This window comes from Urocitellus parryii, chromosome 12 (genome assembly GCF_045843805.1).
Source record: "Urocitellus parryii isolate mUroPar1 chromosome 12, mUroPar1.hap1, whole genome shotgun sequence".
In the NCBI taxonomy this organism is placed as follows: domain Eukaryota; kingdom Metazoa; phylum Chordata; class Mammalia; order Rodentia; family Sciuridae; genus Urocitellus; species Urocitellus parryii.
Window position 1 is genome coordinate 51,557,236 of NC_135542.1, and position 21,240 is coordinate 51,578,475.

At 45.9% G+C, this 21,240-nt stretch overlaps 1 protein-coding gene across 1 annotated transcript in view; it reads left to right on the forward strand.

Moving 5' to 3' along the window:
- Dpysl5 (dihydropyrimidinase like 5) overlaps positions 1 to 21,240 on the forward strand; it is a 78,677-nt gene that overhangs the window by 43,635 nt on the left and 13,802 nt on the right. Inside the window, exons 3-7 of the mRNA XM_077791995.1 lie at positions 14,570 to 14,728; positions 16,744 to 16,923; positions 17,740 to 17,808; positions 19,247 to 19,291; positions 20,978 to 21,053. Of these exons, the coding sequence (XP_077648121.1) occupies positions 14,570 to 14,728; positions 16,744 to 16,923; positions 17,740 to 17,808; positions 19,247 to 19,291; positions 20,978 to 21,053 (529 nt within the window). The remainder of the gene's footprint in view (positions 1 to 14,569; positions 14,729 to 16,743; positions 16,924 to 17,739; positions 17,809 to 19,246; positions 19,292 to 20,977; positions 21,054 to 21,240) is intronic.

Below are 21,240 nucleotides of genomic sequence, written 5' to 3' on the forward strand. Positions count from 1 at the left end.
GTATACACCATGAAGTCATCACAATTAATATAATAAATACATCCATCTCCCCCAACCCCAGTTTGTTTATGTCCTTGTAATCATCTCTCCTTCCAACCCTGCTCCTGTCCCAGGTAATCCCTGATCTGTTTTCTATGTTTTTTTTTTTCTTTTCTTTTGGCTTTCCTTCTGTTTTATTGTCATTTTTCACTCATCTGATTTCTGTCACTACAGATTAGTTTGCATTTCCTAGAAGTTTTATGTAAGTGGAATGAATGATACAGTGTGTATTCCTTTTTTGATCTGATTTCTTTCCCTCAGCATTAGTAAGTCTGGGGCTAAAGCTTCTCTGAATACTCATGTACACGTGTATGTGGACATAAGCTGTCATTGCACTTGGGCAATTATCTAGAAGTGGAATGTCTCAGTTGCTGGATTATGTTTAGCTTTTTAAGAAATTTCCATACTGGTTTCCAAAGCGGTTGCACCAGTGGATATTCCTAGTGGTAGCTGCTCGGCATCTCTGCTGTCTTGTTATGTTCAGTCTTTTCCATCTTAGCCTCAAGTGGGTGTGAAGTGGTATCTCATTGTGCTTTTAATTTGCATTTCCCTCATCACTAACATTGAGTATTTTTATGTGCTTGTTTATCTCTGTGTCTTTGGTGAAGTGTCTGTTCACGCTTTTTGCCCATGTTTTAATTGAGTTGCTGGTCTTCTTTTTATCTAATTGTAAGATATATAGTCTGGTTATAAGTCCTTTGTTGATTATATGTTTTGCAAATAATTTCTTCCAGTCTGTTTAATTTAACCTTTTCATTTTCTTAACAGTATCTTTTGAAGTATAAATTTTTAAATTTTGCAGTGTAATTTATTGTTTTTTTTCTTTTATAGTTCATGCTTTTTGTGTTATAATCAATTTTTTTATGATATCTGAAGTCATTTAAAATTTTTCTCCTATATTTTCTGTCTTAGTCCATTTTCTGTTGCTATAACTAAATATCACAAACTAGGTAATTTATGAAGAATAGAGATTTATTTGGCCCACAGTTCTGGAGACTGGCCAGTCCAAGAACATGTACCAGCATCTGGTGAGGACCTTCTTGCTGCATCATGGCAAAGCAGAGAGCATCATATGGGCAAGAAGTGCAAGGGTGCTAGCTCTGGTCTTCCTTCCTCTTCTTATGGATCCAGCCCACCCTCATGACTTCATCTAATCCTAGTTATTTCCCAAAAGCCCACTTCCAAAACCATCAACAGGAAGTTAGAGATTAAGTTTTAACACTGGAACTTTCGAGGGATACATGAAAACCATAGTAGTTTTCTTACGGTTAGGTCTACAATGCATTTAAGTTTATGCATGTAAGCATCTTAAGTTAATTTATGTACAGCATGTAGGAAGGGTTGAGGTTCCTAATTTTTTTGCATAAGACTATCCAGTTGTCCCAACACCATTTGTTGAAAATATTATCCCTTGTCAAAAATCAGTTGACCATATACATGTAGGCCTGTTTCTGGAATCTGTTTTCTCTTCTGTGGATCTATTTATCTATCTTTGTACAGCAGTACTGCACTTGATTATTGTAGCTGTACAGTAAGTCTTGAAAGCAGGTAGTGTAAATTCTCCAACTTTGTTCTTCGATTTCAAAGTTGGTTTAGCTAATCGTTGTCCTTGCAAATAACCACTTTTAATGCAGGCTCTAAATCAAAAACTGTGAACAGAGCTCATGAACCAGGCACCTAATAAACATTCTCAGTCATTAGCATGGTCCCTTTCAGTTGGCTAAGAGTAAAAACTTTCTCAAGTTACTTGGAGGAAAAAAAAATCTATGGCATGATTATAGATATTATAGATACATAATCCACATCTTAAAGTGCAGTGTGATGACATCATTGGGGACAGTTAGTTCCATACCCTCTTTGCCTTAGGGTCAGCGGAGAGTAGTGATAAACGGGGGTGTCCCAAGCAGACAAGATTGGGATAAAACTTTTCCTGGACTGAAATTCTAACCACAGTGCCATTGCCACACCATCTGCCATGTCAGGTTTCTGTTCTTTTCGGTTCCATTCTTCTCATGGGGACTGGGCTGTAGCTTTCCTTTTTGGGTTTACTGTCTTGACTCCGTTTTGCCAGGCTTAGCACAAGCCAGGACTTGTGTTCAGGAGGGTGCTCTGGCTCTGAATCTCTGTGCCCTAGACTCAGTGGCCATCAAAGAGTAGATTTTCCCTTCCTTGTGGGAAATGTAGTGTCCTGAGTGTGGGGCACACTCAGTCCCTGGCCGACTCGGCATTCCAGACCCCAGCTGGCACCTGGTGGCGTGTGACTCCCCATGCGACCTGAAGCCTTAGCTTCCACCCGCCTGCTGTCTCCCTCTGTAGTGCGGCTGCACCTGAGCACGGAGGCCTGTGCCTTGGGCCTACTGATTAGAGTGCTCCTGTATCCATTATGTTTGTTTTGATCCTTGAAGCCCTGCTCAGGTAGATCTCATGATCCTTCCCTCACAGGTGGCAAGCTGGGTTGCAGAGGTGAAATAACCCACCGGGCGGATAGGTGCAGGGCAGGTCTGCCAGCCTCCCCTGGCCTCGCAGCCCCGATTCTTCAACATCAGTTTCCAGGGAGGGGGCTTGGCAGCCTGCCTCAGCAGCTTCACAGCACTGTCACCACCTTGCCATGGGACTGGAGAGGACCTTGACAATGCCGAAACAGATGAGGAACAGAAAACAAGTGGGGTCACACGTGTTTCATTCCAGATTGCTGATGAGTCCCTCCTCTGTGGCATCTATGGGCAGCCCGGACGCTCAATAAACATCACTGTGGCCTGCTGGCCCGTAAACTTCCCCACCATGGGATCAGAAAGAGCTTTGTTGCGGAGTTGAGTGACAAAGGACCTCTCTGTGCAGCTCTATTTTAGAATGGCTTCCGCAGGCCCCTTCGCCTGGTTCCCTCTGCCACCCAGCTCCCTTTGAGGATCATCTGCAGTCTCCATGGCAACTGCATGTCGGGAGACAGTCTGCTCTGGTGCTGGGGCTTTGTATTAAGCACAATGAATTTAAATTGGATGCTCGGCAGTGAAGATAATCATTCTGGATTAGAGGGGAGCCTGGAGCTCCTCATTTCATAATTTTAAATGTTGGCACAATTCTCACTTTTAGCCCCATAATTCAAGCCCCAGCCACACCTACTCTTCTGGGTCTAAGCTAGGTTTCTTTTCACGTGGAATTTCTCCATTCTTTGACCAAGAAATCTTGGAGATGGGGACACCTTGGTCAGTCCAGGGGTACCACAAGCTCAGAAGGGGGATGGCCTAATGTAAAGGAACGTGGAGCTCTGAAGTCAGGTGGACCCTCTTTCAGTCTGGCTGTGCGATTTCCTTTGTGCCTGTTTTCTTGTCTGTAAAATGAGAAGAGCGGTCCCTACCCTACAAAGTCCTTTTTTAAAATTTTTATGTTGGTTGAATATTCATAACATGAAATTTTCCATTTTAATCGTGTCTAAGCATACATTCACTGGGCTTAAGCATATTCACATTATTGTACAGCTGACACCACCACCCATCTCCAGAGCTGTTTCAGCTTCCCCAACTGGAACTCCAAACCCATTAAATACTAACTCCTGCTCCCTCTTCCCTCTGACAACCACCATTCAACTATCTTTTTCTTGGTTAAGGGTGGGGTTGCAGTAGTAGGCACTGAACTTGGGACACTCAGCCACTGAGCCACATCCCCAGCCCTATTTTTTATATTTTATTTAAAGACAGGGTCTCACTAAGTTGCTTAGAGCCTCGCTTTTGCTGAGGCTTTGAACTCTCCATCCTCCTGCCTCAGCCTCCCCCAGTTGCTGGGATTACAGGCATGTGCCACTGTGCCCGGCTCACCATTCAACTTTCTGAATCTATGAACCTGACTCTAGGTCCTTCATATATGTGGAATCATATAGTATTTATCCTTCTGTGACTGTCTTGTTTCACTTAGCATAATGTCCCCGAGGCTCATCTATGTTACAACATGTCAGAATTGCCTTCCTTCTCAAGGCTGAATAATATTCCATTGTGTGCATAGACTACATTTTTCTCTCCCATTCATTCATGGATGGATACTTTCGTTGCTGTTTTAAATGCTGAGACATGTGAGTGTACATTTATCTGTTTGAGTCCCTGCTTTAAATTACAAAGTCATTGAGAATCAAATAATAAATATTAAGAACCCTGCACATAATAGGCCATTAGTAAGTGCTAATTCCTTTCCTGTAGTTAAACCTAGAAACTCCCGGTCTGATGATTTTGGTGAGGGACGTCACTTTGTGCTAGCAGGCTACTTCTGTACCCCTGAGACTTGCTGTCCCGACAGCCTGGAAATGCATTCATTCTGGGGTTTAAGGATATGTGTGTCTTCACCATGGAAATGGCCATCATGTCTCACCATAAAAACAAGCATGCTTATATATTTCTCCTACCAATTGATACCCTTATATTCCTACTTCCAAAATGAAAAAAAGGAAATGTCAGAGCTGTTGTGTACACTTCCTCATCTGTGGCTATTTTAAGTATACCCTCTGGGAGACTCCGAAGCTGGGCTGGATGGCTGCAGGCTGCGAGGCTCAGTGCTTAGCTACTGGATCAGACTCAGTATCACAGGAGAGTGTGAGGCTTGGAGTAAAAATACCTGGATCTCAGACTTGACTGATCACTAAAAAGCTAAGATGATGGCAGTGACTGCCACTCATGGTGTCTGAAGGTTAAAAGGGGCAAGTACTTTACTGCACTGACCCTGCATTCCTGGAATGCTCCATGCATGTGACAGAAGGGACAGGGCCTTGGGCTGGTTTTGCAAATCACTGGAGATTCTCTCTGGGTCTAATTCATCTGAAAGCATCCTTTGGGGAGTATCCATCCACCTGCTGCCTGGGAACCCTCAGAGGTGAGGATCCCAGGCCTTGGAGCCATCTTTCCCTGTGGGTGCTCTGTAGTGATCTTTCCAGGCTCCAGCCAATGTTTCTGCTGCCAGCCCTGCTGCCTGTGCGGTGGAGAGAGCCAACTGTCTGTGTAGAGGAACTTGTGGCAGAAGGCAGAGGCAGCCTCCTGACCATGTAGGCCCGGCTGCTCCACAGCGCAGCCATGGAGCCTGCTCCTTGTTGGCAAGGCTGTTTGGAGAAGGTGGGGGGGGGGGGTTCACACAGCCTCACAGCTTTCTCTAACTTGGCAGCCACGGCTGTTGCAGGTAGTGTGGTACGCACCTGGAGTCTACCTGTTAAGCAGGCCTTCCTGAGTAGATGTGCTCATTGTCCTTGAAACACAGAAGGAGCCCTGGTCTGCATGTCTGTGGGGGGTGAAGGCTCAGGGGTCTCAGGAAGGTGCTGCATCTTGACCTCCGAGTTCCCCTCTTCTTGAAGCTCGTGAGCACAGGGAGTGTCTGCACCTTGGCAGGAAGGTAGCTTGACTTCCGTAACCCTGTGCCAGCCTGGGCTTCCTCTTGGAGATTCCTTCCCATTCTCCCTCCTGGTCTTGTCTTCATCTTGACCCTTTCCAGATGGTCTTCTCCTCAGCCACTTCTCAGGGAATCTGTTGCTGATGATTCCCATATTTCTAGCTACAGCCTAGACACCTCCATGCACTTCAAAAGACCCTCACACTGAACACTCCCACCACCGGGATCCTCTCCATCGTGGCCTGCTCCACTTCCAGAGATGGCACCCCCAATCACTCCATCCAGGGCTTCCTAGCCCAAGACAGAGGGTACCGGAGTAATTCAGCCAGGACTGCACTCCAGGTCTGCCGGTCTCCTTTTCATGGCGGTGACAACTACCTGAGAAAAACAACGTAGAGATGGAAAGATTTGTTTGGGCTCCTGGTTTCAGTCCATGGTTGACCAACCCCATTGTTTTGGGACTGAGTTGAGGCAGAACATCAGGGTGGAGGGCCATGGTGGGGGAAAGCTGCTCAGCTCATGGCAGCCAGGAAACAGGAAGTGACAGAGAAGGATGGGCTAGTGCACCCAGGGACCTACACTGTCCAGCCATGCCCCCTGCCTACAGTTTCCACTACCTCCCAGTAGTCCATGTGGCTTTCAGTGGATTAACCCACTGATGAGGTCAGAGGCCTCAAGGTCCATTTACTTTCCTCCAGCCTCACCTCTGAGCTTTGCTGCCTCAGGAACCAAGCCCTCAAAACATGAATCTTTGGGGGAGACTTCCTAGCCAAACCATAACAGACAGCCTCCAAACGTCCCAGCTTCTCCCGCCGTCACCTCCGGCCCCCGCCCACGATCACAGAATTGAATTGCAATTCTAGCAAACTCGAGAGTGCAAATATTACTTTCAACCCTCAGCCCCCACCAAACTCAGCCTGCCTTGGGACCCCTCCCCATTCTGGAACTGTGCTGGACTTCTACCAGCACCCCTTTGTTGGCCACCCCTGCTCTCAGCTATCCCAGCCGAGTTCTGCCTCAGCTCCTTAGGCCTCAGCTCCTCAGCATCCATTTCATAAGTCACAGCATACCACCTTGGCTTGAGCCAGGGTGACTTCCCCTCTTGTTAACTGCGCAGGACATTTTCCATGTGGTTGTCCTAAACGTCATCTTGACTCACACCAATACTCCTGGTTGCCCAAAACCTTCCCTTCAGGAATTTGGCTTCTTTCCTATTTTGCTTCTTTTCTTGTGTGTCAGTACATATTAATTATACAGAATAGTGGCTTTCGTTGTGGCATTTTTGTGCATGCACGTAACATATTTTGATCATTTCCATCCCGCCCCATCACCTGCCCTTATCCTCTCCCTTCCCTTCCCTCTCATCCCCTTCCTCTTCACTAACAGTCTCTCTCCTGCATTCAAGTCACCTAACTTCCTATTTTGCTGAGAAGCCTAGTTCTCTCAGCTTCTCTTCCATGTGACCTGTGACTGTCTCCTGTATCCACATTCCCTCAATGGATGGGAAGAAGTCTCCCAGCCTAATCCATATGAATGTCAACCCTCAGTTCCCTGTCTGATCAAGGGGATTAAGGGCATCCATTTCATAAGGAACTATAAGAAGTAAACACACAGAGTAGGTGCTCAGTGATGGTACTAGTTATTAGTTCTCTTCATCTCTACTTGAGGTCTCTTAATGAGCTCATATCTCAATCAGCCCACCTGCTAAATTTGATCTTCCTCTTGTGAGACTGTTTTTCAGACACTGTGAAAACTCTACCCCCTTATTTATTTTCACCTCCTCCTCTGTTACCAAAACTTGCTTCTTCCAGGAAATATGCCCCTTCTGTCTCAGTCCCCAAATTCAGGTCTGTCATCCCAACGCTGCCATTGAACTTGCGCCCACAGCCAGAGTCATGTTCTTAAGTCTGATCTCCATGGTCTTCCTCTGCCTGGAAACCTGAGGTCCATGAGACGGCCATCCCCGGGAAAGGAGCTGTCCCAGGATGTGGCCAGGGTCCTCTCAGCACATGAACTCCTCGGTCCACACCGCCTGAACTCCCTCATTACTATACTTACAAGTTGACAAACTTGTGGATTAGATGGAATCCAGGTTAGTCAAAGTCTACACACTTGGTCTTAATCAGATTTGCCTCAGCCCAAACCAAGCAGGTGCATTCTCTGTCCACTGGCTGTGTCCTTGACTGTGCCACATCGCTTCCTGACCTGGATGTCATGCTCACCTTACGGCTCACAGCCTTCTGGTCCTAATGTGGTCTTTCCTTCCTCTGGTTTTCTTTTGAACTTGATGTTCTCCATCATTACTGAGGAATATTATCTTGTACTCTCATAGTATTCAGAAGTCATTTCTATTAAAAAAATTAACTGCTTTCCTGTCCTGTTTGTGAGTTGGACTCTAAGCTTACATTTCTCACTTCTTCCAGAGCACCTGGTACTCAGTGCAGGGGCACACAGCATGTGCGTTAGTGCTGCCTACCAGTTATGCTGTTGTCAACAATCACCACAGTTTACTGGGCTCCTACTATGTGCAGGCACCAGGCTGGGTGCTTTCCATGCATTATCTCATTAGGTTCTCATAGAACCCCCTCAAGGAATATGTTATTATCCCCATTTGTAAAATGGAACTCAAAGCGACTAAGTAACTTGCTCAAGGTCTTACTGCTAATAAGTGATGGAGCTAGGATTTAAACCTAGGTCTATCTGCCTGACAGTCTCATTCATGTCACTAGCCTAGTTTGCTTCTACATAGCACTAATGTGTTTTAAATAGCAGTCGAGTTAAGTATGGGAAAATGTGACTTTACTAAAGTATGTTGTGGATTGAATGCTGTCTGTTTACCCCCAAAACAGTTGAAAGAATAAAGTGTGAGTTTTAGACCTGGTAATGCTTAGAGTGACCACACTAAGATGTCAGGAGGTGAGACCTTCCCTAGAAGATATGGTAGAGACTGTAGCTCCAGAAGGTAGGAGTGGAGAATAAGAGGAAGTTCAGAAGAGCAATCAGCTTGTTAGTACACAAGTTAGAGAAAACCCATCAGCTGCTGGATAAACTCAACAGGCTGCTAATTATCACTCAAGATAAGACTTGAGAGCTGTATGTGGCCAGAGGGGACAGTGAGAGTGGCCTTGAGAAACTGATGATGCAGTACTTGGGTGCCCTAGAAGAAGCTTCAGAGAGGCATTTGATAAAAGAGGGTGGGAGAGGGCTGGGGTTGTGGCTCAGTGGTAGAGTGCTTGCCTAGCTTGTGTGAGGCTCTGGGTTTGATTCTTAGCACTGCATATAAATAAATAAGTAATATAAAGGTCCATCAATTACATATATATGGGGGAGGGGCTCAAAGAAGGTGGAGCAGGGGTCAGCATCCCAGCAACCTAATTAGGGAAATGATTGAGTGTCCACAGCTCCAGTGTGTGCTGGTGAGTTGCCTGGTCACTGTGTCAGCCCGTGTAGATGGTGAGCTGCTGGAAGGAATGACTATTTGCAGAGCCTGTGCACAAGGGAAATGTGGAACTGCTTTTTTGGTTTGGTGTTTGTTTGTTTGTTTGTTTGTTTAACTGGGGGTTGAACCCAGGGGTGCTTTACCACTGAGCTACATTCCCAGCTCTTTTCATTTTTATTTTGAGACAGAGTCTTGCTAAGTTGCTTAGGCCTCACTAAATTGCTGAGGCTGGCCTTGAACTCGTGATCCTCTTGTCTCAGGCTCTTGAGTTGCCTGGATTATAGGCCTACAGCACCAGGCCTGATGGGAATTCCTTTTTTAAAGAAAAAATAATTAAGAATTTCCAGAGAGCGACTGCAGAACATTAAACCAAGTGAGTACGCGAGGTCCATGAAGCTGGCCTGGCTGTGGGCTTGTGGTCCAGGATGGGAAGGGTGTTTGCCCCGTTTCAGGTGTGGTTCTGTCTGCCCTGTATGTATCTTCTCACTTAGTGATAATGCTTGACCCCTCTTTCTGGAAGCTACTTCTGTCACAAGACAAGATGGTGCTAATACCAAGTCTCCTGGAGGACCAGTAAGCAGCAGACAGCTGCTGAAGGTGAAGGAAGTTACCCCAAGAAAGAGAAAAACTACTGAGCTGGTACATTTTCTTCCCCTCTTATATTTAAGGATGATGTGTACAAAAAAAAAACAGAAGATAATTTTAATATGAAAAGAAAAAGATACAGTTCAGCAATTCTCAGAGAAACAGAACCATCTGAACAAATGATGGCTTCCCTAACCACATTAAGAGATGCACATGTTTTCATTTCACTGACTAGTTTATGAGGCATAACTGTATTCATCTGCTTTCTATTGCTGTAATGAAATACCTGAGGTTGCATACTTTATAAAGAAAAGAGGTTTATTTTGACTCATTGTTTTGGGGGTCCCAGGCTGAGGGACTACATCTGGTGATGGCCTTCTTGCTGGCAGAGTCCTGAGACAGGGAAGATCATCACATAGCAAGAGAGAGAGAACATGAGTATGAGTCTGTATATCCTCTGGTCCCTCCCTTCTTATAAAGCCATCAGTATTTAATCGGGGGCTCCACCCTGAAGACTTTAGGTAATCCTAATCACCTCCCAAAGTCTCCACCTTTGATCACTATAATAGGATTAAGTTTTCATCTTAATAACCTCACAATGGAGATTAAATTTCAACACCTGAACTCAAACTATATCCAAACCATGGCAAATCTAAATACTTGTCATTTGATTCTCAGTGCAGTATCCCCCTTTAAAGATCGCCTTGCCCTTAATCCATGCATCTGTATAGTAGCAGACCCCGCTTTTCTGATTCCAGTCACCTCCTCAACACACACCCCTTTACCATGCACCTGTACGAAAATGTGCTCAGAAAGCCCCTCCCCTCCTCTAGTGGAAGAGAATCCCACAGATTGGTTCTGGCCCAACTGCTTTCTCAAAGCACAGCACAAAGTTTGTGCCTTGACCCATGGGTTCTTGGCTTTGGAGTAAGACAACCGCATTGTGGCCGGGGAAAGGGAGGTTGCAGGAGAAGGAGGAAACCATGGCTACAGGAAACTCAGAAAAGCACAATTTGTTCCGTGGCAATATGGAAGATGGTAAGATCAGAGACCTCTGCCCTGATAAGAGAGGAAGTATCAATACATTGTTTTCTCTAATATTGTGAGGTTGGCAAGTAAATCACATAGGAACAGACTTAATATCTGAAATTTCTTTCCAATTGCTGATCGAGTCCTGCTTGACCTAAAGACCTGCTTGTCCCACAATGGTCTGATAAACTTCCGAAGCATAAAGATGACATTTAGGAAAGGTCTAGATTGAGTTCTATATAAGATCCTGCTCTTTGCTAAGTATGTGCCTGGAAATTGTGTCATTTGGATTACCATTCTGTATATTGGGTGTTTTTAGGGAGCAAATCGGGCAATACCGAGTATCAAACAAATCCAGGTTTACCTAGCAGTGCATCATAAATGTCAACAGCAAAAAAGAGTGACCCTTTGAAGTAGTAAAATTAAGTTTTGTACCCTGCCCCATGTGTAGAATGGTATACTGTGACTGTTGGTTAAACAAACAGTCCTAGTACCCAGATTAAATATTCTGGGTATTCACAGACATGTGAAGTCCTACATGAGGACAAAAACATGCTCACTTTCATAGTGGCGAAGACTTAGCTGGACAGAAGTTTAAATTTAAAAAAAAATAATAAGGGCTTGGGTTGTTGAGTGGGCAGTTTTGGTCAGCCACAGGCCCCGGGACGCCCTAGCAAGGCAGCTTCTCCTTGGAGGGTCTGGGGTAGTTGGCAGTGTGCACGCCACAGACTACAACCCCACCTCCTGGCAGAGTGTGGGCTCTGCTCATAGGCGCACAAGAATGTTCAAATATCAGGTTAAGTGTCTATGAACTCAGGAACAGATAAATTCATGGAGGGATGTTCAGATCTTGAATGAATTAAAAGGAATGAAATAAATTTTAATAAAGAAAATATTGAGTAAGAAAAAAAGCAACTTGCAAAGAGATAGACAGTAGGATGCCTTTTGTTTGTTTGTTCTTTGGGTACAGAGATTGAACTCCGGGGCACTCAGCTACTGAGCCACATCCCCAGCCTTTTTTTGTATTTTATTTAGAGACAGGGTTTCAGTGGGTTGCTTAGGGCCTCACTTTTGCTGAGGCTGGCTTTGAACTCATGATCCTCCTGCCTCAGCCTCCCGAGCTGAGGCATGCACCACCACACCCGGCAGGCCTTTTGTGTACATTCTTTTAAAAAAAATAGTAAAAGCATAAAAACGTAAATGGAAGGAATTTATATCAACCTCAGAGAAGTATGGGTGGGAATAGGATGGAGAGCTTCATCAGAATTATTTCATTTCTTTTTTTGTTTTGTTTTGTTTTAAGCATCAGGGTGGAGGGATTAGATGGTTTTTTTTTTTTAATTTCATTTTAATTTTTTTTCTGTGTGCTGGGATCCAGCTCAGGGCCTGGTGCACACTGAGCATACCCTGTACCACTGAGTGCATCCCCAGCGCCCTTCCCCCACATACACAGTTGCATGGTCTTAACACAATCCTTTTGAAAGCCTCAGGACTAGAGCTGGGCCATGCTCCACGCATGATCTCAGGTTGGCTGTGGGGCTGACACTGAAATGGTCTGTCATAACTGTGATATCATATTCCTGTGGAGACAGCGCCTGCAACATTCATCCAGGGGTCGGAACTGCACATATTTTAAAAGCCAGCTCTGTGTGTCTTATCTGAGAGAAGACAAGCACCGTCCAGCCAGGCTCCAGGCTGGGCTCCCAAGCCTCCAGCTGGGAGAGTGTGCTGACCCTCTCTGCACCCTGGGGGCTGAGGTGCAGAGCGGGCACATGGCTGTTCCTGGATCTCAAATGATTTGTGGAGAATCAAGACCCACCCGGTGTCCCACACTCCCTCCAGAACTCCTAGACCCAGGAAAGAAGGGACTCTGCCCCAGGTGCTGAACTCTCAAGGATGCTGCTTGGACCTTCTGACAATTTGTTCCCCTTACTCCCAGGCTCAAGAGCCATTCCTGCCCAGACCCCCACAGCCCACTCCCAGGCCACTGGGATCCCTGCAATTCCCTGACCAAGGTCCTGAGCCCTTCTAGGGCCTGCACAAACGTGAATCTCTCCTCCAGGGACCCAGACCACGAGTGTGTGCACGCTAAGCCCGGGGGCAGCATTTTGCAGGGTCAGACAGAGCTTAGACCTGTGGGCTGCAGGGCGAATCCGGGGTGGAAAGTGAGAGCTGGGTGGGGCAGGCATAGAGGCTGAGGCCAACTTCCCCCTCAGTGTAGCTCAGAATTTTGAAGACCCCCCCAAAAAATTCTAGATGCAAGCCTTGCCCTCTCGATCATTATAAGGATATATTTGTCAAAGGATAGAATATACTCTGTGTCACAATTCATTAGCTCGCTCTCTGTCTTTTGAATATTTATACTGGCACATGCACCTCCTTTTCCACTCTCGCCCTGGGATCCCCAAATATCAAGGACGGTCCTGGGTCTTTTAGCACGCTGTATTGTGGTTCAGGTTCCCTTTTTTCTCTCCAAGCCTGCGGATGTACTGATGGAGAATGCAAAGGAAAGCAATCTGGAACCACAGAAAAATAAAACAATTTAGTGTGTAAAATCCCAATATATCAAACACCCCCACTTGCACGTGTACAAGCAAGAAATGCATTTCAGGACAAAATAGAGTACAACCACCTGCTATGCAGATGAATCAGCCTGGCAGCATCCAGCAGAATCAGAAATAGAAGCCAGCGAGTAAGCTACAATCTGCCTCGTGCTTCCCTTCTCTCTCTCCCCGACCCATCTCTATTCCTACTGTGTCACAGAACCACCACCCTCTGTTGGTGGCTTGAAGTCTTGCCACTGAGGCCCCCAAGAGGGCATGGAGAGTATTCTCACTGCCCCAGTCAGTGTAGACAACCAAGGTTGCAAAGTTTTATTTTTTCCTTCTTATTTGGCCACGAAACTAGTTGTCCTCGGTGCCTTATTTCCTAGCAGTATTTCTGAATTGTGATCAAGGATTTAACTGAATAGAGAAGCATGAAATCATGAAGACAGCTCCATTATGTTTTTTACCCGTACAGAAAACAGGTGAACACCTACATTCTGAATAATTAAACACACACATCAGGACACTTTACCAGATCTATTCCATAAGTGATGACCTACTTGACTTTTTACAGCTGTCCAGTAGGAAGCTGACCCAGGTATAGACAAAGAACCGGCATCTCAGAAGGTGCCTGGATGCAGTGATCACCTATGAGGTTGCAGAGCAGGACTCCAACCTGGAGCCCCCATTCCGAATCACTCTGAGTTATTTTCATTTTAATAACAAAGTGTTGTTTGGGAACAACGCATTATCTGAAACAGAAACTTGGATGTCACCTGGCCAAATTTGTTTTTTAAAGTTGAAAGGAATTTGATAATTTTCCCTGACAGTATGTTCTGTGATTGCAAGTAAGGCTTTTTAAAAATTTCTTAAAAATGTAGAATTTTTTGGAGATTGTGAATTGGATTGTTTTTCACTGATAAATTAGAGTCAGCATCTAAAAAGTACTCGATCTAAAGAAAGCTAATGTGCTTGGAAAAACTGAAGATAGAGACCCTGATGTTGAAGAACCAGTTAAAAAGATAGAGTAAGATCGTTTCTTGAAGTGTGAGAGAAGAAAACAAAACAATATATCCCAATTAACATTTTATAGCTTGTGGTTTAAGTATTTGTGTATAACTAAATTAGCAAATGTTACAAATGGACATTTGGTTATGCTTTATATTACATTAAATTATATGATAGCATTTGATTGTGTCATCTTTGTATTCAGGTTGACAAAAAGTCATCTGGGGGAGATCCTACCTGGCAAATAGAGATTGCTTTGGGCGTGGTGACACACTAAGTTGTTTCCCAGGATAGCAAATTGAAACCCGAATGGGGAAGAGACAGGCTTGTGTGCTGGGACCCACAGTAACAATAAGGAACAGATGGCATTCAGTCACACACTGGCTCTGTCCTTGGTGCAACCACTAAGGTTTCCCAAACCTTGCTGCCTTTAGTCCTCACAGCCTCTTGGGAGGTAGGCTCTGTGGTTGTTCTGAGTGTCCCTCAGGACCACATCTTGCCACATCAGTGACTTGGGTTCAGGTAGAACCGTGACAGGACTGCGTTTTCCTCTCTTCCTCAGGCAGCGCTTGTTGGAGGCACCACCATGATCATCGGCCATGTCCTGCCTGACAAGGAGACCTCTCTCGTGGATGCCTATGAGAAGTGCCGGGGTCTCGCCGACCCCAAGGTCTGCTGTGACTACGCCCTCCATGTGGGGATCACCTGGTGGGCACCCAAGGTACTTCTGCTGGTAGAATCTTCAAAGAAGGCATGAGAGGTCTTGTGGGCAAAGGGGCCATCTGGACTCAGCCAGCTAGGCCCTGGTGCTCTCCTGCCTGGGTGGGGAGGGATGCCCACTAATGCCCCCACTTGCCAAAGCAACTGACCTGGGGTTCCACAAGGACAGTGGGTGGGCCTACCCTGCTTTACCCATATTGCAGCAGACACAGGGAGTGCCAGGCTGCAACAGAGTCCAAGACTAGGGACCAGAGGCCAGGCCTCAAGAGCACTGGCTCCTTGCTCTGACCATAGGCTTTCAGCATATTATGTCATATGGGGTGTCACTGGTGTCTAATGGGGAGCATGCCAATTGGCTGGCTGAGACAGCTCAGGTGCAGAGGGTGGTGTCCTGTTTGTACTGGGAGTTGATAACACTGAGCTGAGGTCTCTAAACTGAGGGTCATTCATATCCTGGCTCAGCATTGCCTGGGACAAATGGCCCAGGGGATGCTTCTTTCCTACAGGAGCCTAGCGTTTACTGGGAGAAGACTTGAACCTATCCTGGGCTGCCCTGAGGCTGGTTGCCTCTGAGCCCTTTCTCAGTCCAGCTTCTGAGCCCATGTTGTGTCTCTGCCCTTGGCCTCTGGCTTTCCTATCCTTCCCCTGCCCAGGACCAAGGGCCAGAGCCCAGGCTCTTCTCCCTGGATTCCTACTTCCTTTTTCTTCCTGAAAATAGTATATAGGCATTCAGGTTTTGCTTCATTGCTGGAGTTTTATTGCTTATTACCCAGGGAAGTAGACTGTGCATTCATTCTTCCCTTATTTATTAAGCTCAATGTGCCAGTAGTTTGGTGGATGCCCCATACCATAACTAACATGTAAGCTTCACAAAATGTGCAATTGTGGACCCTAGTCTAAAGGGTCCTCCAACCCCCTTCTGAGATGGTAACTAAAAGCCCCATTCTACCTCTGCCCTTCTGGTTTTAGCCTTGAGTTGGGGGCTTGCCCAGCCTCTCCCATCATTTCCTACCTGTTACTTATGGAAAGTGAGACCCTCACACACGAAGGCCCCTCTGATTGTACCAGGCTAACGGTGCAGAGCATGCTTATCTCAGATGGGAGTCTCCTTTCTGGACACCCTTCTGGGCTGTGACCCCTACTTGGAGCCCCTCTGCCTCCCCCTGGAATTGGCCTGGAACTGAGGACCCATGCAGATTCCCAGCAACACAAGGGCCATATCAGCTGTCCCTAAGATGCCAGAGGTTGTGTAGACATTCATTTATCTAAAATTCTAAATTCTTTTCTTTAATAACATCATTTTTTAATCACGTCTTTTTTATAAAAAAGGAAGCATATCATCCATTTAGGCTTATTTCTTTCAGTCTAGTCCATGCTTTTCCATAGCAGCTCTGTAAGCACTCTCTATTTTTGTTGCACAGTCTTTATGAGCTTTGATGTTAATGGCCACCTAACATTCTAGCAAGCAAATGAACCTCAAGTTGGTTTCCTACCATTAGAACAATGTTGCTTTCATTTTTTCCCCCCAACATAAATAATGTTCGGATGAATGCCCTTATTTGCATAGCTTTGTTCATGTTTTGTTTTGTTCCTAATTTGATTTTCCCAGTCTCTGGTTTTTTAGTGTAAGTATGCCTTCTTTGTGACCCCACTTCCACTCTGGGGGCTGGGGAACAGACCACAAGAATAAAAGTTGTTTTTCCTACATTTATCAAGGAGGCTGGCTTGGAGGTGCAGACCCAGGACAAGTCTGTGTGATGGGAAAAGCATGTTGATAATCTAAGAACACAGTTTATAATCTAAGTTCAAAGGACTTAGGCATCCTCTTGGTCAAGTGACCTCGCAGCAGCCTGGGGTGGAAGGACAGTGAGACACTGCGAGGTTGAGGGGAGTCATAAGGTGATTTGACCTGCCGAGCTGGGACTGGCCCTGAGTATCCATGCTGGGCCAGTGCCTGCCCCATCGCCTCTGGGATCTCAGTACTCACCTGGCATTACCTTGCATTATACTCTCCAGGTAAAAGCAGAAATGGAAACCCTGGTGAGAGAGAAAGGCGTCAACTCATTCCAGATGTTCATGACCTACAAGGACTTGTACATGCTTCGGGACAACGAGCTATACCAAGTGTTACACGCTTGCAAGGACATCGGGGCCATCCCCCGAGTCCATGCTGAAAATGGGGAGCTTGTGGCCGAGGCAAGTGTGCAGGAGAGGGTGGCAGATGGGGTGGCACCAGTGGGGACAATTTGTTGGGGGTGTGAGGAGGAGTGTCCTGACCACCTGTTGCTGATACTGCAAGATTCAGGCAAAACAAGTTATAAAAAATGAATTGTGAGATGCAAACACTGTCGGTGCCAAATGGTAGTCAGAAAATCCAAACTTATATACTTGTATATAAAGAGCAAATACCTCTTTTTTAAGTTCTAATGGCAAGATGTTTAAAGTCCATTATCGCAAAAGAGTTTGGAACACCTCTTAGAGATATTTTTCATGAGATTTAACATACAGAACAAACAAGAATCAAGCTTTCTACCTTCCTATATCTGTTTGGAGGAACTGAATTAGTATAGAGATCTATTCTCTGATGCCAAGAAGGATAGATCTCTGGATTCTCCTGGGTCTTGGGATAAGGGTTGGTCTAGGAGTTGCTGAAGCTAGAGTATCTAGACTTCCAGTGAGGAAATACTGACTTTCAAGCCAATCAACAGTGTTTGTCTTTGGCATCCCTGTCCTGTTGGCTAGTTATGGAATTATATTTTTAACAGAAAAATATATGTCTGCCATTAAGAAGAAGGATCGGGGCTGGAGTGCAGCTTGGCAGTAAAGAAGTGAGAGCAGGAAGGTCCTCACTTACTATCTGGGGCGCTGGGTTTCCTCTTCTGAAGACAGGTGTTATAGAAATAAGGGCTGTGGCCACCCTGTGAGGACAGCAGTGTCTAGCATACGTTTTGTCCTTTGGATTAGGTATTTTCTTGTATTTCTATGATTCAGTTTTCCTTTGCTATTATTTAGGGTGCTAAGGAGGCACTAGATTTGGGTATCACAGGCCCAGAAGGAATCGAGATCAGCCGTCCAGAGGAGGTAAGGAAGAGCTCCTGTGTCCTCTGTCAGCTTCTCTCCTGCAGGCTCACAGAATCTTGTAGGATGGAAGAGGGGTCAAGAATATAACTCATATCACTTCCTCCCTGGGTGAAATTTCCATCTGGAAGCTTCCCAGGGTTCAACTTCCTCCATGCTGAGGCCAACCTGATCTCGAGCTTCCTTAAAAGAGATAGTTGTGGGGCATCATAAAGACCCCGCTCCATTTGATTCTGGGGAAAATGTCATCGGTTCCAGGAGTTGCTTTGCCCAAAACTGAATGAGGAGACAGAGAGACTGAAAGGGACTTTAGATGCTAGAAGGAAGTCCAAACCATAAGTCAGGGACTTAGCATGTGGGGAATCAGATCCCATCTGAGGAGCACCTTGGACCATTCCCACCAGAAACGAGGGGCACCTGCCTGTCCGTGCTCTTCTGCCCTGCTTACTCATTGAGATGGAAATTAAAAGCCCTGACAGCAGAATCAATTTGACATAACTTTCCTATGTTCATATATTAATACACCACCAGTAAAACTCCACATCATGTACAACCACAAGAATGGAATCCTAAATAGAATAAGTTATACTCCATGTATGTATAATATGTCAAAATACATTCTACTGACATGTATATCTAAAAAGAACAAATTTTAGAAATTTTAAAGAAATTAAAAGCCCTTTCTCCTCTGCCCTCTGATTTTTATCTTTGCATACAGTTTTGCAGGGTATTGACACACATAGTGCCCCTGCTACAGAATTCTGCTCTGGAGGTTCTGTATCAGATAAACAATGCCTTCTTGCCCCATGAGTGTTCCGACATCCTCTACTATGTGTAAGGGAAAGTGCTTTTCCTTTCCTCAAATGCAGAGTGGTGGTTGGATATCAACAATGTCGAGGAGATGGGATTTGTGGTCCCACTATCACCCAGGAGCCATGGTGGCCCGCCTTCCTCCTGCCCTGCACCTGTCTCTGAATATAAGTCCTCTTTGGGCACCTCAGAATCAGTAGAGAAGGATGCACCAAATAACAGTCAATCCCCTGAGGGTGCCCATGAGAACGGGTGAGCAGGGATGTGCCCAGGCCTGTATTTGCTTTGTTAGGTTACATGAGGAAAGAGCAAGGCTTTCACTGAGGTGATGACAAACAACAACATCTTCTGGTTAAAGGGAACCGCTGGTACCAGCTGCTGGGATTACAGTGGTGCCTTTTAACTATGCCCTGAGTAGCATCCAGCAAGGATGTGCATAGTATTCTAAGTCCCAGGACCCTCTCTCCATTGGAGCAGAAGTTTTTGGAGCCTAGTAGCCAGGCCTTGCCCTCAACCCCCAACCCCATCAGCCCCTGAGGGTACAGCCAGCCCCTCCTGGCATCCCTCCAAGGCTACTGTGGCTCAAGGAGATGCTGAAGCTGGGTTCCTTCCTGTTCTTTGTTTCTAACAGCTGGAAGCAGAAGCAACTCACCGAGTCATCACCATTGCCAACAGGGTAAGTAGCGGGATCCCAGAGTGGCCTCACTCTGCTGTGACCCCCAGGACCCCAGCTGTTTGCTGAGTGGAGCGTTATTGCTCTCTGTTCCACTGACTTGAGCTAACAGAAGCCCTAGTTCATTGCTCAAGGGTAAATGGCCCAGGGAGGCAGAGGAAGGTGGGGAACCCCGAGACTCTCTGCAACTGGAATCTATTCCTTAGAAAATCACAGTTAGACCTCTGCTGCTACATCGTTGTTTTTGAACATTTTTCCTTGGTCTAGTTCAGGTAAAGCCCCCGCAGGGATGAGAAGGCACTGGTGGAGGGTGATGACGGGATGGTGATGTCAGAGTTCCAGACTCGGCCTTCACCTAATCACAGCTTTTGACCATATGCCCTCTGATCTGCTATCTCATTATATAAAGTTGGAATAATAGTGTCACTTGCTTTTCACAGGGGAGTTGTAAGATCAAAGGAGCCCACGAAGGGAAAGCACTTCACAGACAGTAGAGCCCAGGCAGGTCATTGCCCCCAAGCCAACGCTGAAGGAGTCGATTTGCTCAGATAATCTGACTACTGCCTCCAGAACAGCAGCTTTCACCCCGTGGTCTCTGGACCTGCAGTATCAGCATCATTTATCAGAATTAGGGACTTGGAAGCACAAATTCCCACTAAATCAGAAACTGAGGGTGATTTCCAGCAATTTGTATATAATAAGCCCCCCAGTGATTCTATAGGACCTTCCCTTCTGGAATGGCCTGGGCCACCCAAAGCCTATAATCAGGGAGATGTGGTCTTAAGAATTTGGTGGCAGTGGGGGACAAAGAGGCTGTAAGTCATTCAGCCCCAGAATTAGTCAGATGACTTGTAACATGCACATGATATAAAGCCAGTTCCTAAACTCTTATATCCTACTAATTTGATTAGCAAAGAAAGCATCCAAATAACATTTGATGAAACAGTTTCTATTAGCTCTTTATAGCTCTGGCAGTTAGACAAGGACCTTATTTCATTTATTGTGACAATAGTTACTTTAGCAATTACCTCCTGATGGGAATTTACCCCAGAATAAGGAAAGACTAGAACAATGAAAAGGCAGCTCTTGGGTTTCTAGCTCAAACGTGTGCCCAGAGAAGGTAAGCCATGGGCCATAGCCACACAGTTCAATAGAGGAAAAGCTAATCAATTTGACAATCTAGGTGTCCACTCACAAGATGGGTCTTGTCTGTCCTACACTCTGAACCCTGACCCTGTTGTATTTTGTTCTTCCCCAGGGTACAGCTGTCTCCTGATAAGGCAGCCTGTAGACAGCAGGCATTGTAATTTTATATATAGGATATAATATACTACTATCTCTAGGTCATCATGTTTATAAACAGGAAGTTGAAATAGGAAAAACAGTCCCTCCCTTTAAATTACAGTCTAGGCCGTTGGATGGGAGAAAATGGGAGGTTCAGACTCTACTGTCTTGACCTCAGGTTGCCACCAGGGTTGGCCTCCCTGGCAGGATCTGCTGCTGGCTGCCACCTGCTGCCTCCTTGCAGCCAGCCCTGCACCCCAGCATAAGACTGTCACCTGGACAGTGGGGTTGAGTGACATGGGCCAGTAGTGATGCCCATGCTGGGACTGATTATTCCAGGGTTAATTTGGTGCTTGTTACCTGTTTGGGGGTTGATGCTCTACTTCCTGCATTTCTTGTATTTAGACTCACTGTCCCATCTACCTGGTCAATGTGTCCAGCATCTCTGCTGGTGACGTTATTGCAGCTGCTAAGATGCAAGGTAAGTGCTCAGGCTTGGGTGCATGTTGTGTTGTGGGATTGGAGAACTGCAGGGCACACCAGCTCAGTGCACGCTCAGGCCTGGCTTCTGAGGTCGGGATGTGTACCCACTCTTCCCTGTTCTGTGCACCCACTCTTCCCTGTTCTGTGCTCCTGTGGGCCTCAGAGTGCCCCGCCTTCGCTTGGGT